Source organism: Phaethon aethereus, assembly GCF_964289735.1.
Source record: "Phaethon aethereus genome assembly, chromosome: 2".
Lineage (NCBI taxonomy): Eukaryota > Metazoa > Chordata > Aves > Phaethontiformes > Phaethontidae > Phaethon > Phaethon aethereus.
This window is the reverse complement of record NC_138582.1, coordinates 69,359,426-69,374,551: the sequence shown is the minus strand read 5'-3', so window position 1 is coordinate 69,374,551 and position 15,126 is coordinate 69,359,426. Positions and strand designations below refer to the sequence as shown.

General features: G+C 41.4%; 1 protein-coding gene across 1 annotated transcript in view; it reads right to left on the bottom strand.

Moving 5' to 3' along the window:
* Nucleotides 1–15,126, bottom strand: part of LOC309402582 (dynein axonemal heavy chain 5-like) — a gene marked incomplete at both ends in the record, with an annotated part of 181,253 nt that overhangs the window by 104,092 nt on the left and 62,035 nt on the right. Inside the window, 3 exons of the mRNA XM_081996444.1 lie at nt 5,159–5,353; nt 6,570–6,757; nt 14,632–14,810. Coding sequence (XP_081852570.1) covers nt 5,159–5,353; nt 6,570–6,757; nt 14,632–14,810 — 562 coding nt within the window. The remainder of the gene's footprint in view (nt 1–5,158; nt 5,354–6,569; nt 6,758–14,631; nt 14,811–15,126) is intronic.

The window sequence follows — 15,126 nt, the reverse complement described above, 5'->3', positions numbered from 1 at the left end:
GAACACAGATTAATATGCCCTTAAGAAAGCCTGTCTGTACTTTATAGTTCTAGTTTTCTGGCTAGACAGAAGTATTTTTGTCCCACTGTATTCTGTCCAGAAGAAATTATAAATATACATGGAAGACTGTTTCCCACAGACAAACAGTGGAATTTAAGTTATAAGTACAAACAATGGAATTTAAGTTATAAGTGAGATATAAAATTCAAATATATAATTGTGATGTAGCTGGGTGTGAGTGCTGTGCCCATGTGCACACCCAGTGCACTTGGTCATTAATCTCCATTAATTAATAGCAAGGAATTCCCTTGCTAGCATCAGCAGAGATGAGACAAAGACTGACCTGAGACAAGGTGATTGAGCTACATGCCTTCAAAACAAAGCATTTGACTAATTGTTACAGGAGTTCACCACATAAGAATTTCAGACAGTTCCACAGAGTCCTCCAGGCAGTTCCTGTGATCGCTAGGCCAACTGATAGGCACTACTTATATGCTTCAACATGTTGATTAAAATGCTGAGTGGAGAATCTTGCTGTCTCAGAGACTCCAGGGTAGTTTCTGCTGCAGAAATTACCAAACCACATACAGAAACTGTTTGTGCAGATGCAGCAATAGTCATGTAGAAAACATCGTACACCATTAAGATAGTTAAAACAAGTTTTGTGTATAGTTAAGTTTTGTTTGGGGATGTGTGTTATGTACTCTGGCCAATAATGAAACAGTTCCAACACCCATGACAACACAAACAAGCGAAGTACTTTTGCAGAGATAGATGGCCGCATTTTTGATGCCTGCTTAAATATCTGTTCCACAGTGAAGGAAAGAATCACGTCCAGAACAAAGATGACCACACAAACTGAAGAAATGAGAAAATTTAATCCTACTGAGGCCAAGCCTGAGGTAAAAATAGAGAGATCCATATTCAATACTCTGGAGACAAGCTATGTTGCTAACTGCTAAAACTGTCCATACACAAATTTTCCTAAATGATGTGCACAAATTCCACATCAGAGAGAACTCTTGGAAAGTGATCCTCTGACAAATGCAGCCTATAAGCCTAGTAACTATAAAACACAGGCACATGACAACAACAAATGGACTAACGCTAGTGATGCTAGATCAATACAGGGTGATTCAGAATGCCTAAAAACTAATTTGAAGGCTAACGGAGGCACCCCGGGCAATAGTACAGGGAAGCTAGTAGCCAATATGACCCTTCAGAAGCCAGTCTACAACATAAAGCTGGCAAGCAGAACTCTCCCAGAACAGAAAAGCTGAGGAAAATGAAAACTGGAATCAAGTTTGGTCATATATATTGAAAGTGAAATTACAGAGGTATGGAGAAAGGAAGAGAAAATCCAAATCTGTACTTTTTTGGTTTAACTCTGAAATAATGAGGGAAATATGATGCACCATGATCTTATTCTGCTGTAGTCCAAGATTTCTGCATGGAAGTCAACATAGTCACTAATAAATATGTGGTATAGAACTGAAATAATATAATGGAGAATGTAGTCAATATGCCCAGGTTCATTAGGATCCAACCAGAGCAGGTTTCTCATTTGAGCTGCAACTTACATACCATTCATATGATCTCTTTTTGAGACCCTCTGGTGTGTCATCACAGGTCATTCAAAAGGCAACAAATAGTTCTGTTCTTAAAAGCAGCTTTATCCTTTGTTTGTACTTAAATATCCCATATCAAACAGAATAGCACTTCTCTGGTAGCACTCAACAAAACAGTGCCTTCTAGGCACTCTTCGGTTTTTTAGAATTACACAGAATCACAGAATTGTTAAGGTTGGAAAAGACCTTTAAGATCAAGTCCAACCATCAACCCTACACCATCATGCCCCCTAAACCATGTCCTGAAGTGCCATGTCTACACTTTTTTAAATACTTCCAGTGATGGTGACTCTACTGCTTCCCTGGGCAGCCTGTTCCTATGTTTGACCACTCACTCAGCAAAGAAATTTTTCCTAGTCTAAACCTCTCCTGGTGCAACTTGAGGCCATTTCCTCTCGTCCTATCACTAGTTACTTGGGAGAAGAGACCAACACTCACCTCACCATAACCCCCTTTCAGGTAGTTGTAGAGAGCGATAAGGTCTCCCCTCAGCCTCCTCTTCTCGAGACTGAACAACACCAGTTCCCTCAGCCACTCCTCATAAGACTTGTGCTCCAGACCCCTCACCAGCTTCGTTGCCCTTCTCTGGACACACTCCAGCACCTCAGCATCCTTCTTGTAGTGAGGGGCATAAAACTGAACACAGTATTCGAGGTGCAGCCTCACCAGCGCCAAGTACGGAGGCACGATCACTTCCCTACTCCTGCTGGCCACACTATTTCTGATACAAGCCAGGATGCTGTTGGCATTCTTGGACACCTGGGCACACTGCCGGCTCACATTCAACCGGCTGTCAGCCAGCACCCCCAGGTTCTTTTCCGCCAGGCAGCTCTCCAGCCACTCCTCCCCAAGCCTGTAGCGTTGCATTGGGTTGTTGTGGCGCGAGTGCAGGACTCGGCACTTGTCCTTATTAAACCTCATGCAGTTGACCTCTGCCCATTGACCCAGCCTGTCCAGATCCCTCTGCAGAGCCCTCCTACCCTCCAGCACATCAACACTCCCACCCAACTTGGTGTCATCTCCAAAATTACTTAGGAAGCACTCAACACCCTTATCCAGATCATCGATAAAGATATTAAACCGGACCAGCCCCAGAACCAAGCCCTAGGGAACATCACTTGTGACCAGCCACTAACTGGATTTAACGCCGTTCACCACAACTCTCTGGGCTTGGCCATCCAGCCAGTTCTTTACCCAGTGAAAAGTAAACCTTTTTACTCGTAAAAGCCACGAGCCGCCAGATGCTCCAGGAGAATGTTGTGGGAGACACTGCCAAAGGCTTTACTGAAGTCCAGGTAGACAACATCCACAGCCTTCCCCTCATCCACTAGGCAGGTCACCTGGTCATAGAATGAGATCAGGTTGGTCAAGCAGGACCTGCTTTTCATGAACCCATGCTGGCTGAGCCTGATCCCTCAGTTATCCTTCACATGCCCTGTGAGTGCCCTCAAGATGAACCGTAATCTCCATGATCTTCCCCAGTACGGAGGTCAGGCTTACAGGCCTGTAGTTCCCCATATCCTCCTTCCAGCCTTTCTTGTAGATGGGCGTCACATTGGCAAGCCTCCAGTCTTCTGGGGCCTCCCCTGTTAATCAGGACTGCTGATAAATGATGGAGAGGGGCTTGGCAAGCTCCTCCACCAGCTCCCCCAGTACTCTTGGATGGATCTCATCAGGCGCCATAGACTTGTAGGTGTCCAGGTGGCTTAGGAGGTCGTTAACTGATTCCTCCTGGATTATGGGGAGTTTATTGTGCTCTCCATCCCCGTCTTCCAGCTCAGGGGGCTGAATATGCTGTGGATACCTGGTCTGGCTATTAAAGACTGAGGCAAAGAAGGCATTAAGTACCTCAGCCTTTTCTTCATCCTTGGAGGCAATATTTCCCCACACATCCAATAAGGGATGGGGATTCTCCTTGCCTCTCTTTTTGCTGTTAATATATTTGTAACAACATTTTTTGTTGCCCCTTACGACCATGGCCAGACTGAGTTCTAGCTGGGCTTTTGCCCTTCTAATTTTCTCTCTGCATGACCTAACAAGATCCTTGTACTCTTCTTGAGTTGGCTGCCCCTTCTTCCAAAGGTGATAAACTCCCATTTTTTCCCTGAGTCCCAGCAAAAGCTCCCTGTTCAGCCAGGCCAGTCATCTTCCCTGCCAGCTCCTCTTACGGTACATGGGGACTGCCTGCTCCTGCGCCTCTCAGATTTCCTTCTTGAAGAATGTCCAGCCTTCCTGGACCCTTTTGCCCTTCAGGACTGTCTCCCAAGGGACTCTCTCAACCAGTCACCTGAACAGGCTGAAGTCTGCCCTCTGGAATTTCATAGTAGTGGTTTTGCTGACCCTCCTCCTTCACTAAGAATTGAGAACTCAATCATTTTGTGGTCACTAAGCCCAAGACGGCCTCTGACCATGACATCTCCCACCAGTCCTTCTCTGTTCGTAAACAGCAGGTCAAGCACAGCACCTCCCCTGGTGGGCTCACTTACCAGCTGTGTCAGGAAGTTATCTTCCACACACTCCAGGAACCTCCTAGACTGTTTCCTCTCTGCTGTGTTATACTTCCAGCAGATGTCTGGTAAGTCGAAGTCCCCTACAGGAACAAGGGCTAGCGATTGTGAGACTTCTGCCAGTCGCTTGTAGAATGCTTCATCTGCCTCTTTGTCCTGGTTGGGTGGTCTATAACAGACTCCCAGCAGGATATCTGCCGCCTTTGCTTTCCCCCTCATCCTTACTCATAAGTACTCAACTTTGTCATCACAATCATTGAGTTCTATACACTCAAAACATTCCCTAACACATACAGAGCCACCCCACCACCTCTCCTTCCTTGCCTATCCCTTCTGAAGAGATTATAGCCATCCATTGCAGCACTCCAGTCATGAGTCATCCCACCATGTTTCTGTGATGGCAACTAAGTCATAGCTGTGCCGCTGCACAATGGTTTCCAGCTCCTCCTGTTTGCTCCCCATGCTGCATGTATTGGTGTAGATGTACTTGAGCTGGGCTATCGATTTTGCCCCCAACATCAGCATGCCACCCGCAGGCTCAACTCTAGTGAGCCTGGTTTTATCTCCTTCCCCCTTCGAATCTAGTTTAAAGCTCTCTTGGTGAGGCCCGCCAACTCATAAGCAAGAATTCTTTTTCCCCTTGGAGATAGTTGAACTTGATCTGCTGCCAGCAGGTCCGGTGCCTCTCCTACACTGACTCTCCAGTAGGTCTAGTCTTCATAAGTGAGGAGACTGAAAAATGTGTCCTCTACAGAGTTCAGCAAAGCACTATACACCGTTCCTTCTAACTTCTCCAATAAATGCACTCTGTTTAAAAATCACAAATCAAACTTCCTTTACTACACAAATTAGCCTGAAAAATAAAAACATATTTTTTTTAGACTGCTTCTAGAACTTTAAACTGAAAACCCTAAAAAATTAATAGGTTCATGAGTGTAAAAATAATTATCTATTCTATGAAAGTATACTCTCTACACATACCCTTCCAGCGACAGCTTATAGCTGGACAAATATTTATTTTACCTGTTTAGATAACTGCTCTTCACAGAGTTTGTAGAGTGTATAGAATTTTCGGCTAAGGACTTGGTTGTCTCGGAAACCAGCACTTGCCAGCTTGACTCGCATAATAATGCTACGGTCAGGCACCATCATAGCAACTGTGCGAAACTGAATCTTCAGATTTTCTGGAAGCTCCTGTCGTCCTGCATAGCCAGGGTTCTGAAGAAGGCAAAATATAAAATGAAATATTATTAAATGACAGCAGGATAGGAAGATTTCTCTTTTCTGATAATTATTTGGCAAACACAGGAGACCATGCCAGATTACAAAGGATAACTCGAGCATGTCACAATTACACATCACAACTCTGTTGCCTAAACACTGCAGTTCATTAAGTATGGGGTATCACACAGAGTATTTGAAGATGCCCAAGACACACAGACATAGTGAGACAACCACTTACAGATCTTGTTGAAGCTATTTCAAATGGTTAGTTTCTCAGGGTCTTGATAGCGTTCCAGCGCTGGAGGTTACTGTCCCTTGTGAGCACTCACAGACCATTTCAGTGCCAAGTCAGTCAAGCAGTGCAAGCCATTACTGAATATAATTCGAACTAACAGATCTGACCTTTCACTGAAGATGTCTAAGTCATTCACGTGACTACCGCATGGCTTAGTTGTGAGAACAGTAGTTGCTAGCTATGCAGTGATAACCTCTTAAACTCTCCCAGCTGTTTCCAAACTGCCTTCCCACTGGCCTTTGTATGCCACTAATTTGACCTCTTTTTCAAATTAAAGTGATAACATTAATAGCTTTTCGAAGGTGAGAAACAAAAAAGATAAATGCTTCCATTTTGAGTTGTGGGTATGTAGCCTACAGCTAAGGAGGGGGAGTTACAAAGAGGCTTTTAAAGTATTCTTACGCTTTCCTGCTTCTTTGTCTCCTGCACTGCTAGAAGCAGTCCACAGGCACCAGAGATAAATCTTCAGGAGACCAGTGAACCAGAGTGAGGGTGGTTTCCTTCATGCTGTCATATAGAAGGATTGTGGTCAAAAGTTCTTCACAGGTGGTAAAATACTGACCAGACCAACTACAGCAGTGCTTGCAATGGTCAATTATTTCTGTTTTATTTTGATAGACTTTGACTAAAAATATGAGAGGGTTTGGTTTAGTCTCAATCTGTCAAGTATTCAATTTAAAAAAAAACCTTAAAATATGTAGCTAATGATAATTGCATACCTCAACTTCTAAGTTCAAGTTAAAAATACAGGCAAGATAAAGTATCATCATTATTATTTGACCAAATTATTGTTCAAATTGTGTTCACTGTTTTCTAACAGACAGTTCCAATGGTTTCAGCAGGGAAATTTTAATGGGAAATGAAATAGGAAAGATTTTTCACTATGATGCTATTTACATATATTCACACACATACCATAGTAAGAAATATACCAAACTCTCTGTCCATGTCAACAACATCACCATCAGTGAAAATGAACTGAGGTTTCTTATTTTTCTTACACTGAAGTACGATATATATCTGCTGAGCAGCTACTGATAAAACTGGAAGTTCAATGCGGTTAAATTCATCAAAGCAACCCCATGCACCTGACTGGGCTAAACCTAAAAAAGCAGAAAGAAAAATATTTTGTTAAAGTATCAGATCAAACAAGAATAATTTTTATATATATATTTATACAGCATGTTCTATACAATTTAATGTAACATGAGAAGAAAAGAGATTATGAACACAGAGTAAAATGAGAAGTAAAAATTCAGAATAAATTGGGCTGTGCATTAATTATACCCAGAAAAAGAACTGCCCTCAGAAGAAAGATATACAAAATTCTTTACAAAGAATCCTGTGCTTTTACAGCAACCATGAGGCAGAGAGTGTTCCATAATACTGTATATAGCACCTAGAAGCATAAACATGCATTTAACATGGAAACTCATCTATGCAGTGGGTGAAATTGCCAAAGATGAGCTTGAGACACCTACCTAAGTGAAAAGCACAGAATCAAACTCAGAAATCACTCCATTTGTGACAGAAACATTGTAGCATTTTATAACAATTAATTAGTAAGTCAAAAATTGTTGGAGAATAGCATCCTGCCGTTCAAGAGAGAGGAATCTGATGTCCCACTTACAACTGTTATTTGGAACAGGCCATGAAGTTCTAGATAAACATTAGTATCCATAAACATCATGAAATGAATGTCTTTTGGGAGAGTCAAGTACTCCTCCTTCTGTATCATGTTAGCAGGATTGAAACAGAGAGCCTAGAGTGTCAGCTTTCCAGAGCGGTAGTGGGAAAGCTACAAAATCCCCTGCTATTCCACATCCATTTCACAAGAGACAAAGGCTAGTAAGTCTACACAGGAACTTCATGGATACGATATCCTCCCCAAAGCCCACACTGGACTAGTATTTCCTATTGCCTGGGTCCAGCAAGGACCTGGATCAGTACTTTGTCTGATGCTACAAACAGATGTTCAGAGGTGTTTAATTCACTCCACTGGACTGGTGGAGCTCAGTTTGGCTTAAGATGTTTAAAGGCAGTGCTAAATGCAGAAATAAAGCACATGTCCAAGAAAAGGCATTTGTGTGTTTGCAATGTTGAACTACGCCCAGAGCTCCTCCGAGTCCCCATACTTTATACAGCAATGCCTACAGCACTGGTAAAATAAATCAAGGGGTGGTTTATGTGTAATGCTAATTCCTTAAGATACTTAAGCTAATAGAAGAGAAAGTACTCAAAAATCAATAATAATACTATTAATACATACTTTTTCACTTTGTTTTGTTCTCTCTTTCATGTTTTCTCTTCTCTTGTCTTTGCTCTGTCCTGTTCTGCTCCTATTACCTTTCTTCCCTCTACTGTTCCTTGTTTGATCTTCTCTTGTTCTTCAAGATGTTCCTCTAGAAACTCTCATCTTACTCCAAATCCCCCTGAGTTCCCTTTCATGTTTCTTCTCTGCCCCTCTTCTACTCTGTCCCATCTTCTACTGTGATCAGCTATCATAGCAAATCAATACTTGTCAGTTTTTGCAGATAGCAAAAAAAGAAAAAAAAAAGAAAATAATTCTTACATTAATTTTTTACCTTTTTTCATGCCTATTAACCACTTCTTTTAATATAGTTGCATTGATTGGTCTGTTTCACCGCTGTAATTTTAGAAGAACTCTTCAACAAAATTAGTGGAGTCACACCAGATCAGAACCAGTGGTAGTACAGCCAAAATTGGCTTCTTAAGATTTGATTCAGCCAGGGCAATACTGCAGATCTCCCATGACATTCAGTTCAATTCGAGATGTAGAGTAATCTTTTTCCTAAACTGCTTCTGACTAATTTCTGTGATAGTAAAAGGAAAAACATGCTCCAAAAGAAAATAATTTGAAGAGAATAAAAAGTCACATGGATTTAATTACAAAATTGAAAAGCAAGCTGGATAGGGTCCAGAGGAGGGCCACCAAAATGATCTGAGGGATGGAACACATCTCCTATGAGGACAGGCTGAGAGAGTTGGGGTTGTCCAGCCTGAAGAAGAGAAGGCTCCGGGAAGACCTTATTGCAGCCTTCCAGTACTTAAAGGGGGCTGCTAAGAAAGATGAGGACAGATTTTTTAGCAGGGCCTGTAACAATAGGACAAGGGGTAATGGTTTTAAACTAAAAAAGAGCAGATTTCGACTAGATATAAGGAATAAATTTTTCACAATGAGAGTGGTGAAATGCTGGCACAGGATTCCCAGAGAGGTGGTGTATGCCCCATCCCTGGAAATGTTCAAGGTCAGGTTGCACAGGGTTCTGAGCAATGTGATCTAGTTGAAGATGTCCCTGTTCATTGCAGGGGTGGGGTTGGACTAGATGACCTTTAAAGGTCCCTTTCAACCCAAAGATTCTGTGATTCTATGATATACAAATACCACAATGCCATCATGAAGCAAAGATTAAAGTAATTCTATGGACAGGTACCAAATTTAAAACATGAAAGACCTAATCCTACTGTGTGTAAAAACAAATGAAGAATGCTCCTTGACTTCACTTGTGTGGCAGCAAGTCCTTTAACTAATGTTCTTCCTCTTTTATGAGAAATATCAGGGCCCTGGATGTACCAAGAGGCCTTAATTGCCCTGACCAGCCTTACCTGCGGCTTCTACCAATACTCTGTCCTCCAGTCCAGGAGTTCCATTTCAGCTCAGGCAGGTCTGAGTCTTCAGCCTTTGCCTGAGCTATGTTGTATGTAGGGCTGGGCACAGTTATCCTGGCTTGCTGCCTGAACTTCCTGGAAGACCCCAGAACTATCCATAGCCTTACCTCCAGCCCTGCCTCCTGCTGTTTCTGACCAAACTTCCTTGATGGACCCTGGACCCAGCTTGTTACTTCACCTTGTCTGAGGGTCCCTGGACAGCTGATTGGAACAAGCTGTCACCAACCTGCCCTGCTCAGACACTGTGGGACTGTGCCCTGATCAGTGAAGTCCCTGCCCCTGCCTGTGTGGTAGTCACCCTTGGCTCCTAGCTTGTCTTCCCTCATGGAGCTGCCCCACTCTTGCTGACCTCCAATGAAAAATTTTTGCAGAGATTTTTCAAATATACTTGGCCTCTTTTGTTACATGACTACTAGGATCTATTAAAAAAAATATTTTGCTACTTTGTTTATTAAACATCAATATCTACTTTTCAGGCTGCAACAACAAAAAGCCCTAAAGCTGGACATTCTTTAAGAAAGAGACTTTGTTCCAATATTGTCTCTTACACTTACTATCCCTAGATTAAAGATTTTTTAAATTAATTTCTCTGCAGAATGCTGAGGTGAGGTTCTAGCCAAACAATTTTTCGTTTCCAAGAACAAGAATCACTTGTTCTGTAATGCCACCTGCTGCATGGAGTTAGGAACCTGACTGTCAGGCAAGGCCAATATCCCACAGCTTTCAATAAATTCAGTTGTTGTAAAATTATTTCATTCTGGTGGTGTTTAAAAAGACAAAGGAAAGAAAATACACACACATGCATACACCCACACACACAAGCAAAGGCACAGCAAGAAAACTATCTGCATAACAGCTTAGAGACAACATAATTTTGTTGTGCCCTGTCATGCTGTACATTAATTGCTGTCCCCACACAGAACATAGTATGGTAATCAAATACAGAAATGGAGTAAAAGCAGAAAATAAAGGACAAGACTAAAGAAATATTTAACTATGTCTAAGAAATGTGACACACACATGCTCAAATCAGTACAGATATCCTACAAACCTGGTCCTCACATGATATCATTATCACACAGCATAGCTACTTCAAAATGCATCTCTGCTATGTAGTGCCATGTCCCTTTCCGTGTCAGTGACTGTATGGTCTAGGCACAGCTGGCTGGCCTAACTGCTGAATCTACACTGTGGCCACAGTCCCCAGTGCAGGTCCTAGAGACCCACTCATGAAGAAAGTAAGTTGCAGCCTACTGTGATGATCCCTGTCCTGCCCGGTGATCCAAAGGCCCTATGAGCTGCTCCGCACTGGGAGGTCTGGCTAACAATAATGTGACAGTGCAGTAATTAATCATGACAAAGCAGCTATAAACTCGCTTTTGTACTGAAACAACACATCTCAAGATTTTACAAAGGGGTACAATTATAGTGGCATAATTTAAAGCACATCTCACTAAAACTGAACTCTGTCTAGCCAAAGTGCAGCCCAGAAGCAGTAAGCTACAAGGTACTCACTGGTCCTGAAAGAATTTATGGACCTCCATACTCATTTATTCACCTTCTGAATTAAGACAAATACCAAACCTTACTTTAAATATTGCATTAAATATCAAATCACAAAAAGGTACCTCAGGTAAGGCTGGAGTTGTTTGACTGTAACTATAGAAAACAAAACCAAAGCAAACATGACTTTTATACTCATCTACAGACAACAACAGACAAAAGGTTTCCTAAAGGGTATTCACCAACACTTTTCAGTAACAGTGATGAAGCAGTGCTGATTTGCTGTTCCTGTGTGATTTTAACACTGAATTCAATATAATAGAAAACTTGAAATTTCACCGTCTCACTTTGCTTCGCTGGTACTTTCATGGGTTGCCTCTGGTCCAACTCAGATGACCAGTTATATCTGAAGCTACTTTTTGGTTCAAATTTGAAAAACAAAGCCATCAAAGGTGAAAGTTCAGACCTTGGACATCTTGACTAGGCTATCTGTGTGTGAATAGCCAGTGTCACACATGAAAACAAAATAGACAGGAAGACAGAGAAACAGGGAGACAGACCTCAGCTCTGAGCCAACCAGGAGATATATAATTAACTTTAAATTATAATTTTATAGTATACAATATATTGTTATGTTATATTTTTCTATTTCTTTATTCTGAAGATCAAACTTATTGTCCTTACAGAAAAAATATGGAAACATGGCTGCAGACATGACAATACCACCTCCCCACCTCCTTTTCCTCCTTACTGCTAAATCTGCTAATATCTGATAACTTGACTCACAGCACCAGATGAAGTGAAAAGTTTGAAGAGGAAACACTGGTGATGGAGTACAATGCCCATCGCAGACATGTAGAATTCTGAAGAACTTCTCAATGGGTGCACTAAAATACATAGTATGCTTCATGAGAACTTTCTTATCAGTCTGCATGAAAGCGCTTCTATGGCTGTGAAGGACTATCCTTCTTTTCCATTAAAAATCTCATATGCATTAAAGAATCTTTCTCCAAACTCACTTTGCTCCTCCTATTAAACCAAAAAAGAACTCATTTCCTTCCGCAACTTCAGTATATCCACTCTTCAAGAAATACCAGATATCTTAAAGATGTTTCAACATAAAACAAAGTGAAATCACCAAGAAGTTGTGAATAAAGGTGGTAACATAAAGAGATACAAACATTCTCACAGAAGGAGCAGAGAGGAAAAAACCAACAGCTTGGTGAAATCAAAGACAAATCCACTCCAAGGATAAACAAAGGCTGCCATCCCCACTCCTGACTGATGACTGCAGGTACATCAAAGACCCAGTAGATGACTGTATTTGGCATTATGAGCATATTCATGCTTAGTCAGACAGCAAGCTGGTCCCAGCCCTCTTCTGTTTATTACCAATGAGTAAAATAAACTTGAGAAACTAAAAGTCTGCACACACAATAAAAGACACACAACTAAAAGTTGTCGCAAAGATCTGGGGGTTACAAGAGGTGCTTTGAGAAACTTGTGACCTTGACTGAAGATATTCACCCACACAGCTAGTTCAGTTTCTAGCTTAGAAAAGTTCCTCTATGAACAGCTTTCCATAGCTCCTGTTCACTAGGTAACTGTCTTCTCTCTTGATCTGTAATGATCTGGCCTTGGTTATAAGCAAAATATTTACCTCAGGTAAGGAATAGAATAACGCAATATATTCAGTACAGAAGTCATCAGCTTCTGTGAAAGTTTAACCCACATCCCAGTGTGATTTAATTGGATACTATAAAACCTGTCTTCTGCTCTTACTGCTCATAGGAGCCAGTTTCAGCCTTCTCCAAGGCAGTGAAGGCTTGCATTCACCTAAAAAGACCAAAGCTAAAGCTAAAGCTAGAAGACTAGCTAAAAGACTGCCTAATGCTTTAAATGAAGACTATGATGAAACTGTCCATTCTTGTAGTATTATCAGAACTTCTAGCTAGAAGAGTGGGCTCTTCATGGGACCAGTTCAGGACTGGGGGTTAAACTCTCACAAGACCTAAGGATGGTCACTAGCTCTACCATTCACTGCTTCCATATTTGCTGCACTACCTCAGATTCCTGGTATGAAAATGATAGGGCTGCTCTAGGAGGAACCACTTCATGCTCTCTTTTTGTAGCAGTGTCTCCTTTAGTGTTTTCTCCAGTTATCCTGCTTTCTCCAGGCTGGCCCCTTACTGCAGCTCCAACTAGGGAAATCCTCAGGGGAAGAGAAGGCAACAGGCATGAGCATGCCTCAGAGAGAGAGAGAGAGACCAAGAGAGACCAGTGCCTTTTCAAAGCTCATTGTACTTCTTATGTCATGGGACAAGGCTCAGAGGAATAAAGGATGAAGGCTGGCTGAAGCAAACAAAGCAAGAATGGAAACGTTTCTCTCTGATCTATTTTCACATTCTTAAAACTGGAGCTAATGTGTTTGATTAGTGAGGAGGAGGGCATTCTGCAGAATGCACAGACAGCTACAAAACTTCTGAGCCATGATTAGAAAAACTTGTCAAACTAGCTAAACCTTTTTTTTCCTTCGTTCTCTGCTCTACTTTTTCCCATCTTCCTCTTTTTGATATGGCCTTTAAAAAAAATTAAAAAGTTAATGAGGCCTAAAAATGTCTGCAAAAGAACAAAAGGATTAGGAGGAAGAACAGCAGTCCAGCGAAGTCAATACAAGCACTGCTTTTAACTCAGCTCTTCCCGAATATATACTATTCGTCTTTTTGATCTAACCCAGCCAGAGACAAACCCAGTAACCACAGAGGAAATAAGAGAGAAAGATGGAAAATCTTTTCAAAATTAAATACAAAATCATTTTAATCCAAGCCTGGCATAATTTTCAGGCTTTCTATCTCCATTAGAAAAGCTTAATTGGATACCCTTAAGCTCTTAAATAAGAAGCCAAAGACAAAAGTTACTTCTATTAAAATCTTGGCCAGCTTTGCTGGCTTCTTAACTAAAACTAGAAATGATCTCCAGGTTGTATTTTAACTTTCAGGAGATATCACAACAGTGAAAATTATGTTTATGATACCTTGTGTTAGATTTAAGAGCCCACCCCTCACAAAAAATGGTGGTGTTATGCGGTCTGACAGTCCATATAACCAATAGAATTATAGAATCATTAAGGTTGGAAAGGACCTCTAAGATCATCAGGTCCAACCGTAACAAATAGTACAATAGTACTATTGTATATATACAATATATAGTTTCTATATACAAGAAAACTGACATCAATGGAGTCCACAGACCAGACATTGGATCATCTGATCACTGTTTGCAAAACTGATTTCAAAGCTCTGCTTATTAAGAAAAGTTATCAGAGTTTGACCACTACCTCATTTTCCTGGTTTCAAAAAAGTTCTAGAGTTTGAAATAAGACAGTGCACCACTTTGCCTGTTTCCCTGCCTTGTACAACATCGCTGAGCTCCATATTTGTTTGTCTTACTTGATACAAAAATGGCAAGGGAGGATGAAACAGCCTCCCTCTTAGGACGAGTGGGATAGAGGCATAAAGAAAATCAGTAGAAAGGACAAAAAGGGAAAAGGGAAAGTGGACAGAGATAGGAAACACCTTCCAAGAATATAAATAAAAAAAGATGGAAAAGCATGCAGGTAGACAAAAGAAAAAAAACCCAAAAATAATCAAATATCAGGAAAAGTTGATGTGCATCTAGAAATAAGAGAAAACAGAGAAGAAAATACCCTACTAATCATTGGTAGCTCACCAGTGAAGAGACAAAAACTTATGACTCTGAAATGAATGACCTGATTATTTCTTACCTTTATAGATACGTCCCAGTCCTCTGTAGTCCATTTGGTCTGAACAATTGAAAACAACAACATACTTCCCCAGGCATTTGCCCATGTCTTTAGTTGTCTCTGTTTTCCCTGTCCCTGCAGGTCCTGCTGGTGCACCACCCATACTCATGCCCAGCGCCTGTGCCAGAGTGATGTAACACCTAGAGACAGAACAGAGAGTTCTAGTAGTCTTTTTCTACTATTAGTTACTTGAAATCCATTAATGTAACCACAGCAGTTGTATTATACAGAGCTGGGGAAGGGGGCAGAAACGGGTGTGCTTCCCTGTGGTAAGTCCTCAGTCACCTCCTTTGCACACTGTGAAGCTAAGTTACCAGGTACCACCTTTGCTCCACCTATAGAAAAGCATGCATCCAGCACAGCAATGGCTGCAACAGCCCAGGAAACACACAGGCCAATTCTAAATGCTGAATACCAAAATACTGTAGTATTGTGATTTTCTCACACAAATCATAT